This window comes from Dipodomys merriami, unplaced genomic scaffold (assembly GCF_024711535.1).
Source record: "Dipodomys merriami isolate MVZ:Mamm:240054 unplaced genomic scaffold, mDipMer1.0.p SCAF_39, whole genome shotgun sequence".
NCBI lineage: Eukaryota > Metazoa > Chordata > Mammalia > Rodentia > Heteromyidae > Dipodomys > Dipodomys merriami.
The window spans coordinates 3,994,017-4,011,888 of NW_027205492.1; the positions used below are offsets into that span (position 1 = coordinate 3,994,017).

General features: G+C 47.5%; 1 protein-coding gene across 3 annotated transcripts in view; it reads left to right on the forward strand.

Annotated features, from left to right (window-relative positions):
- Hnf4a (hepatocyte nuclear factor 4 alpha) overlaps window positions 1-17,167 on the forward strand; it is a 64,683-nt gene extending 47,516 nt beyond the window's left edge. For 2 of the 3 annotated variants that reach the window (XM_069989811.1, XM_069989809.1), the window contains exons 5-10: window positions 575-730; window positions 5,088-5,175; window positions 6,397-6,552; window positions 8,439-8,675; window positions 12,087-12,239; window positions 14,348-17,167. In XM_069989811.1, coding sequence (XP_069845912.1) covers window positions 575-730; window positions 5,088-5,175; window positions 6,397-6,552; window positions 8,439-8,675; window positions 12,087-12,239; window positions 14,348-14,490 — 933 coding nt within the window. In that variant the 3' untranslated portion in view covers window positions 14,491-17,167. The remainder of the gene's footprint in view (window positions 1-574; window positions 731-5,087; window positions 5,176-6,396; window positions 6,553-8,438; window positions 8,676-12,086; window positions 12,240-14,347) is intronic. The other variant, XM_069989810.1, reaches the window with a different exon arrangement.
- The last annotated feature ends 705 nt before the right edge of the window (window positions 17,168-17,872 follow it).

Sequence of the window (17,872 nt, forward strand, 5' to 3'; positions counted from 1 at the left end):
CTACATTCCACAGGCCAAGTGGATTTTGTTCTCACTAAAGGTTTGGGATCAGTCTAAAAAAACACAGGAGTGGGCCACTACACTGAGGTGGCGAGCTGGGGCTCAGCAGACCCCCTTTGTAGGGTTGTTGAGTAAGAGCCCTTGCTGCCTGACCTCAGGCTAATCACTGCACATCTCTAGGCCACAGTGGTTTCAGTTGAGAGATGATGAGGAGGAGGATTTTCTCCCGGCTTTATCTCTTGGGCTCTGGAGAGCTGAAAGAGGAGAATGATGATGAGGAGGAGGAGGAGGAAGAAGAGAAGGAGGAGGAGGGGGAGAGGGAGGGGGAGGAGGAGGAGGAGGGGAAGGTGGGTGAGGAGGAGGTAGGGAAGGCATCAGGCAAAGGCCCCAAGGGAGACCTCACCTCATCTCCATGTTCTCCCTTCTGTGCCCTTGTGCCCTAAGTTTCCTGCACAGAGAGAAGTTCCCATGCCCTGGCCCCTACCAGACAGGGAACTTCCTGGAGTGTGGCTCTGGGTTAGGGATGGGAAGTGTCAGGAGGACCTGCCACCCAGCAATTCCTCATTTCCCATAGATCACCTCGCCTGTCTCTGGGATCAATGGCGACATCCGGGCAAAGAAGATCGCCAACATTGCGGACGTGTGTGAGTCCATGAAGGAGCAGCTGCTGGTGCTGGTGGAGTGGGCCAAGTACATCCCCGCCTTCTGTGAGCTCCCTCTAGATGACCAGGTAAGGAGTGCGCCGCCACAGACGCCAGGCTTGGGCTGGGAAGGTGGCTCAGTGGTAGAGCGCTTGCCTTGCATGCATGAGGCCCTGGGTTCAATTCCTCAGCACCACATAAGCAAAAAAAGAAAAAAACCGGAAGTGGTGCTGTGGCTCAAGTGGTAGAGTGCTAGTCTTGAGCTGAAGAGCTGAGGGACAGCACCCAGGCCCAGAGTTCAGGCCCCACAGCCGGACCAAAAAAAAAAAAAAAAAAATACAGACACCAGGCTGCCAGAGCCCTAACAGCTCACCTGATAGAGAGGCCCTGGTTGGATTTTTACAAAACACACATAGCAATCATGGACACCCAGAACTCAGCACTCAACAACCACTAACTCATTTTTTTTTCATCCTACTGACCAAGTGGTAACTACTATTATTCTTCTCATCTCCCATTCTTCTCATGGGTAAAGAAATGGGCACAGAGAGCCTAAGTAACTTACTCAAGGTCACATAGCTGCCAGGGGTTAGAACCAACCAAGGAAGCTCCAAAGTCCAGGTTGCTAACGAGTACACCACACAGCTCTCCTGGTGGGGGATGTTGACAGGGACCCAGGAGCTAGGGATCAGGTGATTCAGGCTTGAGCTCTGGCTCTAAAACCAGTTCCCTGCCTAGATGATCCTAAGCAAATTATTTCCTCTCTCTGAAGCTCGGTTTTCTTATCTGTCAAGTGGGAATTAATGATCTACTTTAGAGTATTGTCAGGAAGCCGAAGGATGTTCAATGATTTAAAAGGTGCAAGTAAGCCAAGTGCTGATGGCTCATGCCTGTAATCCTAGCTACTCTGGAGGCTGAGATATGAGGATCATGGTTCAAAGCCAGCCCAGACAGGAAAGTCTGTGAAACTCTTATCTCCAATAAACCACCAGAACACTGGAAATGGCACTGTGGCTCAAGTGGTAGAGCACTCGCCTTGAGCTGAAGAGCTCAGGGACAGTGCCCAGGCCCAGAGTTCAAGCCCCATGACTGACCAAAAAAAGGGCGCAGGCATAGAATCACATAATGGATCAGGCATGACCAGACCGCCATTGCCTTCTTCAGTGTTACTCTCTTCCTTATATTGATCAAGACCATTGAACCCAGCTCTTAATTTCCCTTATGCCCCTTCCCGACAATCCAGAGAGTGTTTCAGGGAGGGAAAAGGCTAGGGGGAAGTTGGTGTGTGTCTGGGGTCAGATGAGTTTCTGGGGGTGCTACATGGGACAGTTCCCGCGAGATCTACCTTGGCCTCTGCAGACATCTTCCCTTCCCCGGGTGAGGGCAGATGACCCAGGCCACCTTCCTGGCTTCGGAAGAAGCACCTGACAATGCTTAAGAGAAGCCTTGCAGCCAGGCAGCTGTATCTCTTGGTGGAGAGAGTCTCCCCCAAATACCGACAAACTCCCGCAATGGGCCCACTGTAAGACACTGGTCTGGCTCCTCAGACCTCAGGGCTGGACAGGGACCGTGATCCTTGGCTTCTTCTCTCTCTTAGGGATCGCATCTGAATGCCCACAGCCTTCTTCTCCTGGCTCCTTGTGCTCTTGCCCTAACCCCTCTTCTGGAGAGCCCACATTAATATTTAACCCCCCTTGTTCCTTCCCAGGGACTTAGCAGGACAAGATACCCCCCAAGCTGAACAATTGTTAACCTCTATTTCCCACCCAAACCTCCCTGGCTGGGGCTCAGAGCATTCTCAGAGGGCAGTGATGGGTGGCCAGTCACACAGGACAATCATTAACATGCCCCCACCTGCCCCCCCCACCCCAGTATTGCTACCATATCTGCGAGTTGGACCCAGGGACCCATTCATGGTACAGAAGGGCCCCATCTTGCCCAGCACAGGCAGGGCCCACCTGAGAGATGAGGAGGCCTTGTCCTCTTTGGTTGATGTCCCTGGAATCAGCTTCCAAGTCTGTGTGGTCTCATCAAGCCACTGAGACCTACAAGGTTGGGTTCCACTGGAAAAGTAGGTTGGGGCCTAAAGAGAGAACTTGCTTGGCTGAAAAGTCACAGAGCAGGTTGGCCAAGAGCTGAGAAGCCAGGTTCCCTGCCATGCAGTTTGAAAACAGCAGTAATAAACAGCCTTTGCTTCCCAACACCCAGAGGGGATGTGTGATCCAAATGGTAGAGCACCAGCCTTGAGGAGAAAACCTAAGGAATCCCAGGGAGGCTCCTGTAGCTGTGCATGAGAACACATGCAGGTGTGCACACACAGAACCCACCTTTACTATTCTTTCTCTCCTTCATTCAAAGATCTACCAAATGTGTAGAGTGTGCCAAGGATCTTCCATGCCTTAGAGCCATTGTTCCTCCTTAAAGAGACCTACCCTGGCCTTGCAACACACAACTCTCACCTTTCTCCCTTCTCCTTTCCCTCCTTTCCCTTTCTATCTCTATTTTCCCCACATCTCTCTTCCCCCATCCACTCCCTGCCTGACACTTAACAGATACCTCACATTTGCTAACTGAAATAATAGGCAGTTAAGTGAATGAGTCCATGGCAGCCCTTTAAAGTTAAGATGCTGTTTAGCTTGCTACAGATTCACCAGCCTCACACACATCACCAAGATGCAGGCAGGTTCTAGAGGCCACCAGCCTGCTGCTACTTTCCTCCCCGCCCCCTCCCCACCCCAGTACCTCTTTGGTTCCTACACAATCATTCATTAAGGCAGATAGCTCAAAAGCACAAAGTACATCCTCCTAGGAGTTGGCTGGGCCCATCCTCCGACTTTAGTCTTCACAGGCTGCTGGGCTTCACCATAGGGAAGGGGCCTGGCACGATTCCCTGCCTTGGGGAGAGCCAACATCCACAGGCCAGTTCTTGTAAGATGCTCCTAAGATCCTACAAGTTGACAGTGTCAAGTGGACAGATCCCAGATCTTCTGGGCCAGTGACTTTCCAAGCTCAGTGGAACTTCTGAATGAGCAGGTGGGAGGGGGAGAGTTGCCAAGTGCAGGTTTCTGGGCCTGCCTCCTCCCCCCAATCAGAACCACTGATAATAGGCCTAAGAATCTGAATTTCCATACAGTGCCTTCCAGAATTCTTCCTAGCAGGTCCATGGGTAGGGAGTTGGGACCCATAGTTTTAGAATATCTGGGACAATGACTCTGGGAAGTCTGTTGAAAGTTTCTGAGCTTCAACTCAAAAGAGTACACACAGAACATGGCCTAAAGTTACCCCCAGCTACCCAGGCCTAAGAAGCAGCTTTACCCAAAGATTGGGCTGTTCTGGGGTGTAGAAAATGTCTAGTTCTGAGCACATGGGCTTCTCCCCTACAGAGTTCCACCTTTCCAGGTCTCTTACCAGTGATGGAAGGAAAAACAGCAGCTTTTAAAAATATATATATAATTTTTATTGTTATTCCTAAGGGCTTGTACAGAGGGGTCACCATTTCATAAGTCAGGTAATGAGAGCATGTCTCTTTTTGGACAATGTCACCTCTCCCTTCACTTTCCCCGTTTCTCCCTCTCATCCCTGCCCACAAGTTACATAGCATGATTACATTTGTTCATTCTCCCTCCCTCCCTTTGTACCCCCTAAAAATCCAAAAGCAAAAACCAAACACCAACACTAACAACAACATCCCTCCCCCACAGTATAACCCCTGCTTTCACTATATTGGATGTCAGTATAACTTGTGGAGGAGATGGGGAAAAACAAGTCATTTAAGGATACAGGTGGACCCGTTGCAACAATGAGAAGTACAAGTTGTCATGTCGAAAACGAACTTTACAACTTTGGTGCGGGGGGGGGGAATTGTGGGGGGGCAGGGGGAGGCTGGGAAGGGATGTGAAGGGTAAACAAAGGAGGAGGCTGCAATGCTTGATAAGAAATGTACTCATTATCTTGCCCATGTAATTGTAACCCCTCTGTACCATATGTTCACAAAAAATAAAAATAAGAAACAACAACAACAAAAACCCATGTTTCCATTTCCTGGAGATCATTTTAATAAATAGTATTTTAAATGTTCAGATGTGTTATGTCCCCAAAGGGATACCCTCCTTTAGTTTGTTTGTATGTGAACTGTTCTGTATAGTTTATCATGTCCTGTTATGTTTTAGATCTAGTTTCTACATGTGAGAGAAAACATGCACTATTTGTCTCTCAGAGCTTGGTTTACCTCAGTGTGATTTATTCTAGGTCCATCTATTTCCCTGAACATGACATAATCTAGTTCTTCTAGTGGATGAGGGAAGACAGTTTTATAATGCCCAATTTAGAATTCAGACACTTAAAGGCATTTAGGACCATTGAGCGGACTTTCCCAGGATTGCTGAGTTGGCTAGGAACAACCTTTCTAGGGACAGAGATGCCAAACCCATCCCTTCTCTCTTCCAGGTGGCCTTGCTCAGAGCCCATGCTGGCGAGCACTTGCTGCTGGGAGCCACCAAGAGATCCATGGTGTTCAAGGACGTGCTGCTCTTAGGTAAGGAGGCTGCCTGCCCCAGCCAGGGCTCTATGGAGGTCATGCCCGGCATGGCACATACCCAAGCAGAGGACATCTCCATGGTGACACGGAGGGTGAGGAGGACAGATCAAATGTGGCCCTGTCCTTGGGCTTGCCAGTAGACAATTCCAGAGTTCAGCTCTCAGTGAATCTGAGTTTTCCACTCAAATGCAAGGAAATAAGAATGCAAGAAAATGATGAAAATCCCCAAGGCTTCACATTAGAACAGTCTAACCCCATAGTCAGCCCTGCCTTCTGATGATCTTTGTGCTGGAGGAGCCAGGGCTAGTCAGGAATGGTGCAACACCCTCCACCCCAGATAGCTCACCTGGGTCTTCAGATCGTATTTATTAAGAGCTTGGATAGCACACAGCGTAGGCCAGGAGCTATACAAACTACAAACCACTCTCTCTCTCTTTCTCTCTCTTCCCCCCTCTGATCATGGAGCTTGAACTCAGAGCCTGAGCACTTGCCCAAGGCTAGTGCTCTATCACTTCAGCCACAGCTTCATTTCCAGTTCTTTGGGTGGTTAATTAGAGATAAAAAGTCTCATAAACTTTTCTCCCTGGGCTGGATTTGAACCATAATCCTTAGATCTCAGCCTTCTAAGTAGCTAGGATTACAACATGAGCCACTGATGCCTAGCTGACAAATAACTCTTTTAATACAACAATGCTAGGAGGAAAGAGTGATTGATTCATTGATGGACTGAGGACTGAGCCAGGGTCTTGCATGTATTAGGCAAGCACTATATCATGAGTCAGCTCCAGGAAACTACTATTTATGCCCATTTTACAAGTGAGAAAACAGAACAATTGAGCTTCTCTAAACATACCCAACTATATGTGGTAGATCCATTCAACATGAATGGCCCAATTCTAGAATCTTCCCTTAACCTTGATACTTTTGTGCCTTCTGAGAGGGCCCTGAACTGCTTTCAAACTTTAGTTATATTGTAAAAAGAATGGTGATACGATAAGGAATCCCCTGAAAAAACAAGTTCCAAGCATCACCTGATGACTTCAGACAACTCACCCTCTTACTCTTGGCCTCCAAGTTTTAAATCCATAACATGAGATCATGACGATCCTGGGGAATCACCTAGGGCACCAGTGGCCTTCCAACTTCGAACCACCGCTGGAGGAGAGGGATCAACCCAAAGTGATGAGCCCATCCTCTCTTTCCCTCTTACCTATCCAGGCAATGACTACATCGTCCCTCGACATTGCCCGGAGCTGGCAGAGATGAGCCGAGTGTCCGTCCGCATCCTTGATGAGCTGGTCCTCCCTTTCCAGGAGCTGCAGATAGATGACAACGAGTATGCCTGCCTCAAAGCCATCATCTTTTTTGACCCAGGTATCATGCGTACCTCCTTATCCATCCCTGATTTGCTAGGCTGTCTGTCAGCCTTCCTCTGCTGTGTTCATGTTCCCCTGTATTGTCATGACAGCCAGGACAGGCCATTTTCATCAGCCCCAAGGTTCAGCAAATCAAGGTTCAAAGGGGTGATGGGTCTTGGCAAGGACTGACTCTGAAGATCTGAGGTTCTCGTCCCCTCCTCCTCTTCCTGTCTTCTTATTTCCTCTCTTCCTTCTTTTCTTTCCTCTTTGCTTCTTTGAGACATCAAAACATTCTTTACTACTTCAAGTATACCTCATCATATATGCTCCCATTAATATCTGCACCGTCGATAGGTGCCACAAAAGTTAAATCCCTTAATAAGTTTTATCAAGAAATCTATGCATACTGAAAATGCAAATACATAGTGTTCACATTTTGGACCCCATTTTGGAGGAGCATTTTGGGTACCTCTTCATGTTTCTTTTAATCATCACCTCAACAGCTCCAGATGACCTGCTATCTGGGCATAGTGGCTCATGCCTTTAATTCTAGCTACTCAGGAGGCTGAATTATGAGGATTGTGGTTCAAAGTCAGCCTGGGCAAGTAAATCCTGAGAGACCCTTATCTCCATTTAACCAGTAAAAAAAATCCAGAGGTAGAAGTGGTTCAAGTGGTAAAGCACCAGCCTTGTGTGAAAAAGACAAGCAAGGATACAAGGCCCTGATTTCAAGGCTCAGTACATATAAATATACACAAATGAGAGAGAGAAAGAGAGAGAGAGAGAGAGACAGACAGACAGACAGACAGTAGAGACAGAGAGAGAGAGAGAGAGAGAGAGAGAGAGAGAGAGAGAGAGAGAACTGCTAAGTCTTATGTCTGGTTTGATTTGTTGTTTGTGGTACCAGAGATCAAACCCAGAGGCAATTGCTCTACTACTGAGCTATACCCACAGCCCTTCCTTCCTTCCTTCCTTCCTTCCTTCATTCTTCCCCTCCCCTCCTCCTTCCTGTCTTTCTGTCTTTCTTTCTTTCTGTCTTTTCTTTCAGTGGTACTAGGATTTGAACTCAGGGCCTCATACTTGCTAGGTAGGCACTATACCATTAGAATCCTGCCCCCAGCTCCTCATATTTCTTGACTTTGATTATTTAGATCCTATTTTTTTTTTTTACCTATCCTGGGTAAGATTTTTTGGTTGGTTGTAAGGCTTGAACTCAGGGCCTAAACCAGACTGTCCCTTGAGCTTTTTCACCCAAGGCTGGCACTCTATCACTTTGAGCCACAGTGTTACTTCCAGTTTTTGGATAGTTAATTGGAGATAACAGTCTCACAGATTCCTCTGCCCAGGCTGGCTTTGAACTGAGATCCTTGGATCTCAGCTTCCTGAGTAGCTAGGATTACCAGTGTGAGCCACCAGCACCTGGCTTCCTGCTAAGAATTTTGCCCTTCTCCTTCGCCATCTTGTTTCCTAATTTTTCCTATTCTTTTCTAAGTTTTGGCAAGAATTTAGTTTAACATAATAGAGTTAAAGTAGAAAGAAACGGAAAATGAGAGAGAAACATTTCCTGTTTACAGTACAGGAAATGTGAAGCCTCAGGACCCGCACCAAAAAAAGAAAAAAACAAAAAAAGATGAACTTGTGACGCACCCATTGGGCCTGCTCCTAAAAACCCTCTAGCTCTTCTTCCCTACTCCTGCGGTTTGTTTTTTTGAAATGGGATCATGGCCTAAGCCTGGGAAGCTACTGTTGGTGCCAGTGTAAGGGAGCTGTTCAGACCCTCGCTACCCTCAGACCCAAATCCTTAACCTCAGTTCAGGTTCACTAAAGCTCTCAATCTGAGCCCCACACATCAGGGGGCGTCAGGGCCTTGCGGCCCCTCCCTGCCCACCTCTCCCATTGCAGATGCCAAGGGCCTGAGTGACCCGGGGAAGATCAAGCGGCTGCGCTCACAGGTGCAGGTGAGCCTGGAGGATTACATCAATGACCGCCAGTATGACTCCCGGGGCCGCTTTGGCGAGCTGCTGCTGCTGCTGCCCACGCTGCAGAGCATCACCTGGCAGATGATCGAGCAGATCCAGTTCATCAAGCTCTTCGGCATGGCCAAGATTGACAACCTGCTGCAGGAGATGCTGCTGGGAGGTCTGTACTGGGCCCGGCTGGGGGGCAGTGTGTCAGGAGATAAGCTACACACACTCCTGAGCTTATCTCTCTGTCTCCTGGCACCACCTTCCTGAGTATTGGTTTTCCTCAGAGAAATGGGGACAAGGACAGAGGTCCGTTTGTTCAGGAGCCTAGTGTGGGTGTGTCTGTCTGTCTGTGTCTGTGTCTGTCTGTGTGTGCATACATACACACGTGCATTTGTGTGTGTGTGTACGTGCTTGTAGGCAGACATGTGTGCAGAAGGGCTCATGAGAACAGATAATAACCAAGTGTATAATAAAGACAATCAATATCCAGGTCATAAAATAGAGTTTAACTGAACAGGGGCCTCTTCAGATAAGTCAGCCAAATGATGACTTCCATGTTAAGACCCACTGGGTCAACGGAAATAGAAGACTTAAAAGCCAAGCGTAGAACATTTCAAGCAGAAGTAATTAGTTTCAGGTCCCCAAGACAGATAAGTTTGTGTGTCTGAGAAGAAAGGTTAAGGCACAAGACAGTGGTTATAAGAGCTAAGATGGAGATCAGGCAGAAAGTACAAAAATAAGACGTACAAAAATAAGACTTTGTAGGCCATGGTCAGAAATTTGGATTTTAGCCAGGTATAATAGTACATACCTGTAATCTCAGCATTTAGGAGAGTAAGACAAGTTCAAGGCCAGTCTGGGCCAAAAGTTCACAAGACCTTTATCTCCACCAACAAACCAAGTATAATGGGTCATACCTGTGATCCTAGCTAATTCAGAAACCATCAATAGGAGGAGTCTGATCTAGGTCTGCCATGGGCAAAAACACAAGACTCAATATGAAATATAATTGAAACAAAAAGGCATGTGTCTTAAGTCATAGAGCCCTTGTCTAGCAGTCTTGGAGCCCTAGTCTCAAACCTCATAACCATCAAAAAGGAAAAATGAAAAGAAAGAAGAGAAAGAACTTGGGTTTTATTCAGCTTGATGAGACTGAAAATCAGACTTTTTTTGGGTCTGGTTGTGGGGCCTGAACTCTGGGCCTGGGCACTGTCCCTCAGCTCTTCAGTTCAAGGCAAGCACTCTACCATTTGAGCCACAGTGCCACTTCCGGCTTTTTTTTTCCCGGCTTACGTGGTGCTGAGGAATCGAACCCAGGGCCTCAGGCATGCAAGGCAAGCGCTCTACCACTAAGCCACCTTCCCAGCCCTCAGACTATTTTAAATAAACTACCCTGATTGTTGGGTTTACAGTGACGTTCAAGAAGTGCTATAAACTGTGGCTGCCCTATAAAAAAATACTCAATAATAGTTTTTTATTACTAGCTCTGGTGGTGCATGTCTGTAACTCCAGAACTCAGGAGGCTGAAGCAGAAAGGGATCTCAAGTTCTAAGCTTAGCCTGGGACACATTAAGGTCCTGTCCTAACAAATATATTTCTTGGGCTGGGAAGGTGGCTCAGTGGTAGAGCGCTTGCCTTGCATGCATGAGGCCCTGGGTTTGATTCCTCAGCACCACATAAGCAAAACAAGGAAAAAGCCGGAAATGGCGCTGTGGCTCAAGTGGTAGAGCGCTAGCCTTGAGCTGAAGAGCTGAGGGACAGCGCCCAGGCCCAGAGTTCAGGCCCCATGACTGGACCCCCCCCAAAAAAAAACATATATGTATATATATATATATATATTTTTTTTCTTATTAGTTAGCCCCTCCAGTTATGTGAAGGAAGGAAAAAGGAGCTCAGGCAAAGCAGTGTGGTAAACCTGACCACCTGTTTGGAGGAAGAGCCCACAGGACCTACTGGTAGATTTTAGTTGGGAAGTCTGAAAGAGGAAGTCAAGGGGACTCTTTGTGCTTTGAGTGGCAGAAAGGATGGTGGGGGGATTCACTGAGATAAGGAAGTCTGGAACAAGCCTTGAGGCTGGGTCTGGACCATGGTCAGAGCCCACTCAAGAGATCCATTCTGAGTTGATCATGAGAAGACTATTGACAGCCCAGGAGACAAGTAACATAGGATCTGATGCATGAGCTCAGGGGTGGAAGGCAGCTTATGGCTTTCCAGCATTTAGGAGTAAGGAGAAGAAGGCTAGGGAAGAAGTCCAGCCAGGGGTGAAAAGAGAAAACCAGAGAAAATCCAGGGTCCAGGACAACAGTAAGGCAGGGCATTTAATGGCATTAAATGAGAGAGAGAAAGAGATGGGGAGAGGGGAAAGAGAAAGAAGCAGGGGGAGAAAGGAAGAGTCCACTGATGGCAACATGGAGGTTCTCTGCATCCAGGGAAGAGCAGAAGCAGAGGATTATGGGAATGGAAACCAGATAACAGTGAGCAAGTAAGACAGTGAGAAAGCGAAGGAGAACAACCTTAGAGAACATTTCACTACAAGAAAGTTGAGGATGCTTCAAGGAAGTGATTATGGCGATAGACAACAGCTTGGGTACACTCACAGGGATAATAGCTAATGGAACAGAGCCCTCGGTAGGACTGAAGAATGTCATGTTGCTGGATGGAGTGAGCTAGGAGGATGGGGGGTGAAATCAAGGTGAGAATGCTTGAATGTGAGGTGGTGGTGATGGTATGGCCTAGAGCAAGGATACTCAACCTTAGTGCTGCTGCCATTTGGTTATTCCTTTTGTTGTTATTGTTGTTTTGTATTTTGGTCTGACCAGGACTCGAACTCAGTACCTGATGCTTTTGCTTATTGGCTAGCTCTCTACCAACTGAGCCATGCCTCCAACCCCAACACTGCTGATATTTGGGACTGAGTGGTTCTCAGTGTGGACTGTCCTAGGCCTTGTTAGCTGCCTCTCTGGTCTCTGTCCATGCAATGCTAATAGTACTTCTGTAGCAATGTCAACCCAAAATGTCTTTAGACTTTGTCAGAATGTCTCCAGTGGGAACACATTCCTCCCCCACTGAGAACACAGTGGCAGGGTAGTTCATCTTGCACTCACCTGGAGCCTGTGAACAATGAGATTGTTCTGGATTGGTTGTTACTGGGATCACAGTCAGTAGCTGTGGTCTATGGCCAGGTAGACATAGGTGAGGTTATCTCTCTGGATGCTTTCATCTCACCTGTGGAATGGGGTTCTAGGATAATCATGAGGATAAAACATGAAATAAAGCAGTATAAAGGACTTCCATATCAGAGAGTGAACTCTGAGAGCGATTGACTACATCCAATCTATGACTCTAATGAATGCATTACTCATCATATATAATCTCAGAGCTTCTGAGATTGCTTCTGGCTTCTTTCAAATCACTTTTGTTCTCTTGGTCCTCTGGAGTCTCTGAATACCCCCCGGAAGGCTATGGGCAGGAGTGGTGAGTCCTAGTTTACTAACCCAGGAGTAGGTCTTCGAAAGGTACTGCCGGTGTTACATGGCTGTTACCCCAGATTCACCATCCTGACTTGACCCCTCTCTACCTACAGGGTCCTCCAGTGATGCACCCCATACCCACCACCCCCTGCACCCTCATCTGATGCAGGAACACATGGGAACCAATGTCATTGTGGCCAACACAATGCCCACTCACCTCAGCAACGGACAGATGTGTGAGTGGCCCCGACCCAGGGGGCAGGCAGGTGGGCACCATGGGCTCTACTGGGTGAGGGGGGGAGGAGGGGGCCTAAGAAAGGAGGCAGGAGCCGGAGGCTGGTGGCTCATGCCTGTAATTCCAGGTACTCAGGAGGCTGAGATCTGAGGGTCACAGTTTGAAGCCATCCCAGGCAGGAAAATCCAAGAGCCTCTTATCTCCAATTAAGCACTGGAAAATCAGAAGTCAAGCTGTGGCTTAAAGTTGTAGAGCATTAGCCTTGAGCAAAAAAAAAAAAAGGTCAGGGACAGAGCCCAGGCTTTGAGTTTAAGCCCCACAACCAACAAGAAAGAAGAAAGAAAGGAAGGAAGGAGAAAGAAAGAAAAGAAAGAAAGAAGAAAGAAAGGGGGGATGGGTGAAGGGACAGAGGGAGGGAGGGAGGGAGGGAGGGAGGGAGGGAGGAAGGAAGGAAGGAAGGAAGGAAGGAAGGAAAGAAGGAAGGAAGGAAGGAAGGAAGGAAGGAAGGAAAGAAGGAAGGAAGGAAGGAAACAGGAGAAGGTTGAGTCTAGCAGATAGTACCAGGAAATAACTCTGTGTTTTAAGGCCGGGAATAAGGGGTGAGATTGTCTATTTGTTAAAGCTATTTATTTAGGGAGGCTGTTTATACAATGAGATGATTGACAACCTCTACCAAATGAAGCTAGCTGTCCTTGAGTTGAGGCAAGCCATTGGATGAGGTGACCGTTGGGTAACAATTCCGTCAGATGACATTGGCCATTAGGTAAAAGTTTCCACTGAAGTAAAGCTGCCCAACTTTGGAAGGTTAGTCATTACACAATTAGAAAGAACTGAGCATGGTGGCACATGTTTGTAATACTAGCATCAGAAGGCTAAAACAATAGGATCATGAGCTTGAGGCAGCCTAAGCTACATAGCTCCACGCCAGCCTGGGCTATATAGCAAGCACCTATCTCTAGAAACCAAAGGATGAGGACATAACTCAGTGGTAGAGCACTTTCCTACCATGTGCAAGGTCCTGGTTTCAATCCTCAACACCAAAAAATAAAAATAGAAGTTGCTCACACCCATAATCCTAGCTAGTCAGGGGGCCTTGACCTGTGGATCCCAGTTTGAATTTAGCCTAGGCAGAAAAATCCTTGAGACTGTTATCTCCAATAACAAAATAGATGAAGATGAAATTGTGGCTCACATAAGTACAGTATCAGCCTTGAGCTAAATAGCTAAGGGAGAGCTTAAGGCTCTGAGTTCAAGTCCCAATAAAGGCACACAAAAATAGAGGATTATCTATTGGGTAAAGATATCCACTGGGCTAGACCATCATCTGAGCAGAAATTGCTAAAATTATTGAATCTGATTAATTCATCCATCAATTCAAAGAACTGATTCATCAATGAGATGAGGTAACCTATTGAGAAGAAATGAAAATTCATCAAAATTGTTCTTTTGGAAAGTTTCCCACTGAATAAAGTTAACCAGTTGGGTGAAAGTTGCTCTCCCAGCATTGATGAGATTGATGAGTAAGGCCAAGAAGTTTCTGTTCCTCAACTTGTAACTCTCAAAGAAATGGTATTTTCTGAGCCAATTAGCCCTGGGTCTCAACCACTGCTCCTTCTCCCAGAAATACATCTCATTGATCTTGGGGACCGTGAGACCTAGATCCTACCTGGCTTGGGAGAAGAAGCTCAAATCTTCATATCAGATGATGAAACATTGAGTGAGAAACTTCTAGACTTCCAAGAACTTAGATTTCATGATTTGAGACTCATAGATAGGTTTGAGTCATGAGACACACTAAGCATGATCTGGGCTGAGAATGTGGCCTAGTGGTAGAGTGCTTGCCTAGCGTGCATGAAGCCCTGGGTTCCATTCCTCAGTACCACATAAAAAGAAAAAGCTGGAAGTAGTGCTGTGGTTCAAGTGGTAGAGTACTAGCCTTGAGCACAGAGAAGCTCAGGGACAGTACCCAGGCCTGAGTTCAAGCCCCAGGACCAGAAAAAGAAAATTATCTAGACTAATGATCTGATTTGATAGAAGAGCAAATTAAGCCTGGGCAAGGAAAGGACTTTCTCAGGACTTCTTCACAGACTCCCACGAAGGCAGGGATTTTGAGCAGCTTCTGTTTCTTTGTCCCTTCAGCCACACCTGAGACTCCACAGCCCTCCCCGCCAGGCAGCTCAGGGTCTGAGCCCTACAAGCTCCAGCCAGGAGCCATCACTACCATCATCAAACCACCCTCCGCCATCCCTCAACCGACCATCACCAAACAAGAAGTCATCTAGCAAGCTTCTGGGGGGTCAGGGCTTCGTCCCAGCCCCACCAGGTTTTTGATCAAAACCTGGTCACCACAAAGGAACATGTGACAGCAAGGCCAGCCCCAGAGCAACAATGGAAAGGGTGCTGGGCCCAAGACCCTGGGCTGAGGGCCACATCCGCTGCCACCCTTGGCCTTGTGACCTGGATGACACAGTTTTGCCTTGCAGGAGGCCCCAGCTGGGAACTTCTCACTGCCTTGGACCACATCTGTCATTTTGAAGCCACTGCCTTCACCTCCATAGCTACTCGACCCCCTCCCCCCACCCTGAAAGGATGATTGTCTGAAGATATGGGACCTTGTCCAAACACAGCTCTCAGCTTTCCCAGTTGGTGCTGGCCCTGAGGTCCAAGCACAGAGCCCCTGAGGTTGGGTCAGCTGGTGGGTCCCCAGATGTCCCCTCTCAGATGTCCCTTCTCTTCACTGTCACCTTCCTCAGTCATTCTAGATGCCTTCTATAAACCCTGACTGAGGCAGAGGGTAGGGGTCCCCCATTCCTCTCCTCTGATCCCACCATACTTCCCTTGCTCAGGCCCTGGGGTACCTCCTCAGAGTGTTGGTCCCCGAGAGAGCAACCCAAGGCTGGTGACTGCCATAGGAACCTGGAGAGAGGACAGGAACGGCCAGGGAGAGCATCTAGAGAGAAGCAGGTTGTCACTTTGTGGCAGGGTGGAAGCAAGGCTGGTAGAGCGGGTGAGACAGGACAGTGGGAAGGAGAGAGCCTGGACCACAGTGCGGATGTGGGGAGGATCTGGAGAGGGACCTGAAGAGTGCTAGGTAGGCAGAGATGGGAAGGCTGGGAGACTTCAAGGTCAGCTGAAGGTCAGAGGCTGTGGTGAGGCTGGAGAGAGCACCAGAGCCTGGGGGTGGGTGGGTTAGAAGGAAGCAGCTTCCCCCCAAGCCCCGTCTCAAAAACTTGCTCACTCCCAGGTGCTGCCCTAAGGCATCATCCCCAGGACTCCTTCCTCTTGCCTAGAAATTGCTACAGAAAATGAAATTGAGTTCTAAGGGTTAAGCGATCTTTTGTCAGTGCCACATCCCTGTCATGACTCAGTTCTCCCTAATCAGAGCAGATCTTACTCATCTGAAAGGACCTTCCGCTTCCCACTGTGATTAAATCAAAACACTTCCTGATCCTTCACCAGCCACAAACATAAAAGGTTTCTTTTTTCTAGAAGTCTTGCCCACTGCCACGTCTAAAGTCCCCTGAAGCTCCAGAATCCTGCTTGCTGATAAATATGAAGGAGAATTCATGAGTCCTGACGCCTTTTCTCTCTTCACTCCGCAGGTCTGGGGGAGGGGCAGTGGGGACTTGGTTGCTGAGAGGCAGACAAATGGAACTTGACAGTGTAGGGATGGGACAGTTTGGGTGAGGGGCAGGGGAAATGTTTGAAAGCCTGGGATCATTTCTTGAAATACTAAACCCTAAGATGGAGCAGCCAGTGCCTCATCCCTTCCCATATCTTTGGGAAGAGTCTAGAAAGTTCCATTTGGCAGTGGAAATAAAGGGCTATGTCCTGGGGCTAGGGGGTGTGATTAGGACAATGAGCCATCAGGCTGACAAATTCCTTCCACCCAAGGTTGATCCTTCAGAGTGGATCTGTACCCTAGCGCCCAGAACATTCCACCTACTAACGATAGTTCCTCTTTGCAAAAAGCACAGAGAAGTATGGGGTGATTGTGTTGGAGGAATCTCCACACACACACACACACACACACACACACACACAGGTGTGTCAGAATGGGCCTTCCCTGCTCCAGAAAGCCAAGTTCTGCTTCCATGCTCAGAGGCAGCCCCCCTCAAGCCATCCTCAATCACCCTCACTCCGGTGCCCCCAGAAATTCCATCCCATTAGCTCAGACTAGTCTGCATGTGTGAGGTGGGAAAGCTAGTCTCATTCTAGTCAATGTGGTCATCCCCACTTGTTGCCCCTGGACCCCACTGTTGTGGAGCCTTCCTGGGAGCACAGTGGAGATCATTTCCCATGGAATGAGTTGGAGTCACAGTGTCCTTTAATGAGAACAGTTTTCTGGAGTTAGAGGGTCAGTCCTCTATCCCTGCCCATCCTTTTCTGAAGGAGAAATCCATTTCACTTGAAGAACCTTATTGCAATGCAGGAAACACAAAATAAACAGAAGTTTACTTTTCTGATTCTAAGCTGAAGATGCTATATTGGATTTCTTTGTTTTCTACCTGAGTTGTGCTTGGTCTTCAGACATCCATTCTGATGGGCCGGTAGAGAGCAGGTGTCCTCCCACCAAGACTCCTTTCTTCAAGAAGTGTTCAGAAGCTTCCAGAATCCATAATGCTCTCTTGGGGTGGAGGGAGGAGAGAATTGGAAATGGATGTATGTCAATTTCTTGTGGTGACTTAAGCCAGTGGCCTTTGCCAGATTTTTCTGTGGTCTGCCCCCAGTTAAAATGAATTGTGAAATTTACATTGTGCCATTCTGGAAGGGGGCCGGGGTCATCACCCTATCTGCATCTTTCTGGGTTGTGCGGATGTCACTAGGTCCTGTGCTGACCCCCCTGACACCCATCACTGCCCCCTAATGAGGCACAAAAGCCAAAAAAACCATTTCATACTCTTTATGTGTTTTAGCAGACATTTATAAAACAAAATAAATGGCACATATGTTTTCTAAGTCCTTGGTATGGATTTTTCTTTTCAGGTGTTAGGAATGAAGAAGGTTTTCGAGGTGTTTGCAGTATACAAAATGCTTTCATATCCATTATTATTTTGTAGTCTTTGCATCAAGCAGTGAGCAGGTTAGACCTTGTGGCTACTTCTCACTGTGTAGATGAGGAAACTGAGGCTGGGGAAGTGGTTCTTCCGTAAAGAGGTAGAAATCCAAATCTTGCTCTCCTGACTCCAAGTACTCCATTTATGATCAGTGAAAGCTGATCCTCCGAAAGAGGGAAAGGATGATGGAAAGATCTGGAAAGACAGCAAGAGGATCCATGGGTCAGTCACCTGCCATTGAGGTCTAAGATGGAACCTTTGTTTCCATCATGTTAGTCTGTCAGTCATACAAAATGCAAAGGCATGGGGGAAATTTCATAGTAGCAAGTGTTTTGAAATGAAAAGAATAAAAGATTGTTTTTAATTTTAAAGAATAAATTTTTTTTAAAAATCTACAAAAATAATTTGGCAGGCTAAGAATGTAGCTTCGTGGTAAAGTGCTTGCCTAGCATGCATGAAGCCCTGGGTTCTATTCCTCACTAACACATAAACAGAAAAAGCCAGAAGTGGCACTATGGCTTAAGTGGTAGAGTGCTAGCCTTCAGCAATAGAAGCTCAAGGACAGGACAGTGTCCAGATCCTGAGTTCAAGCCCCAGGACTGGCAAA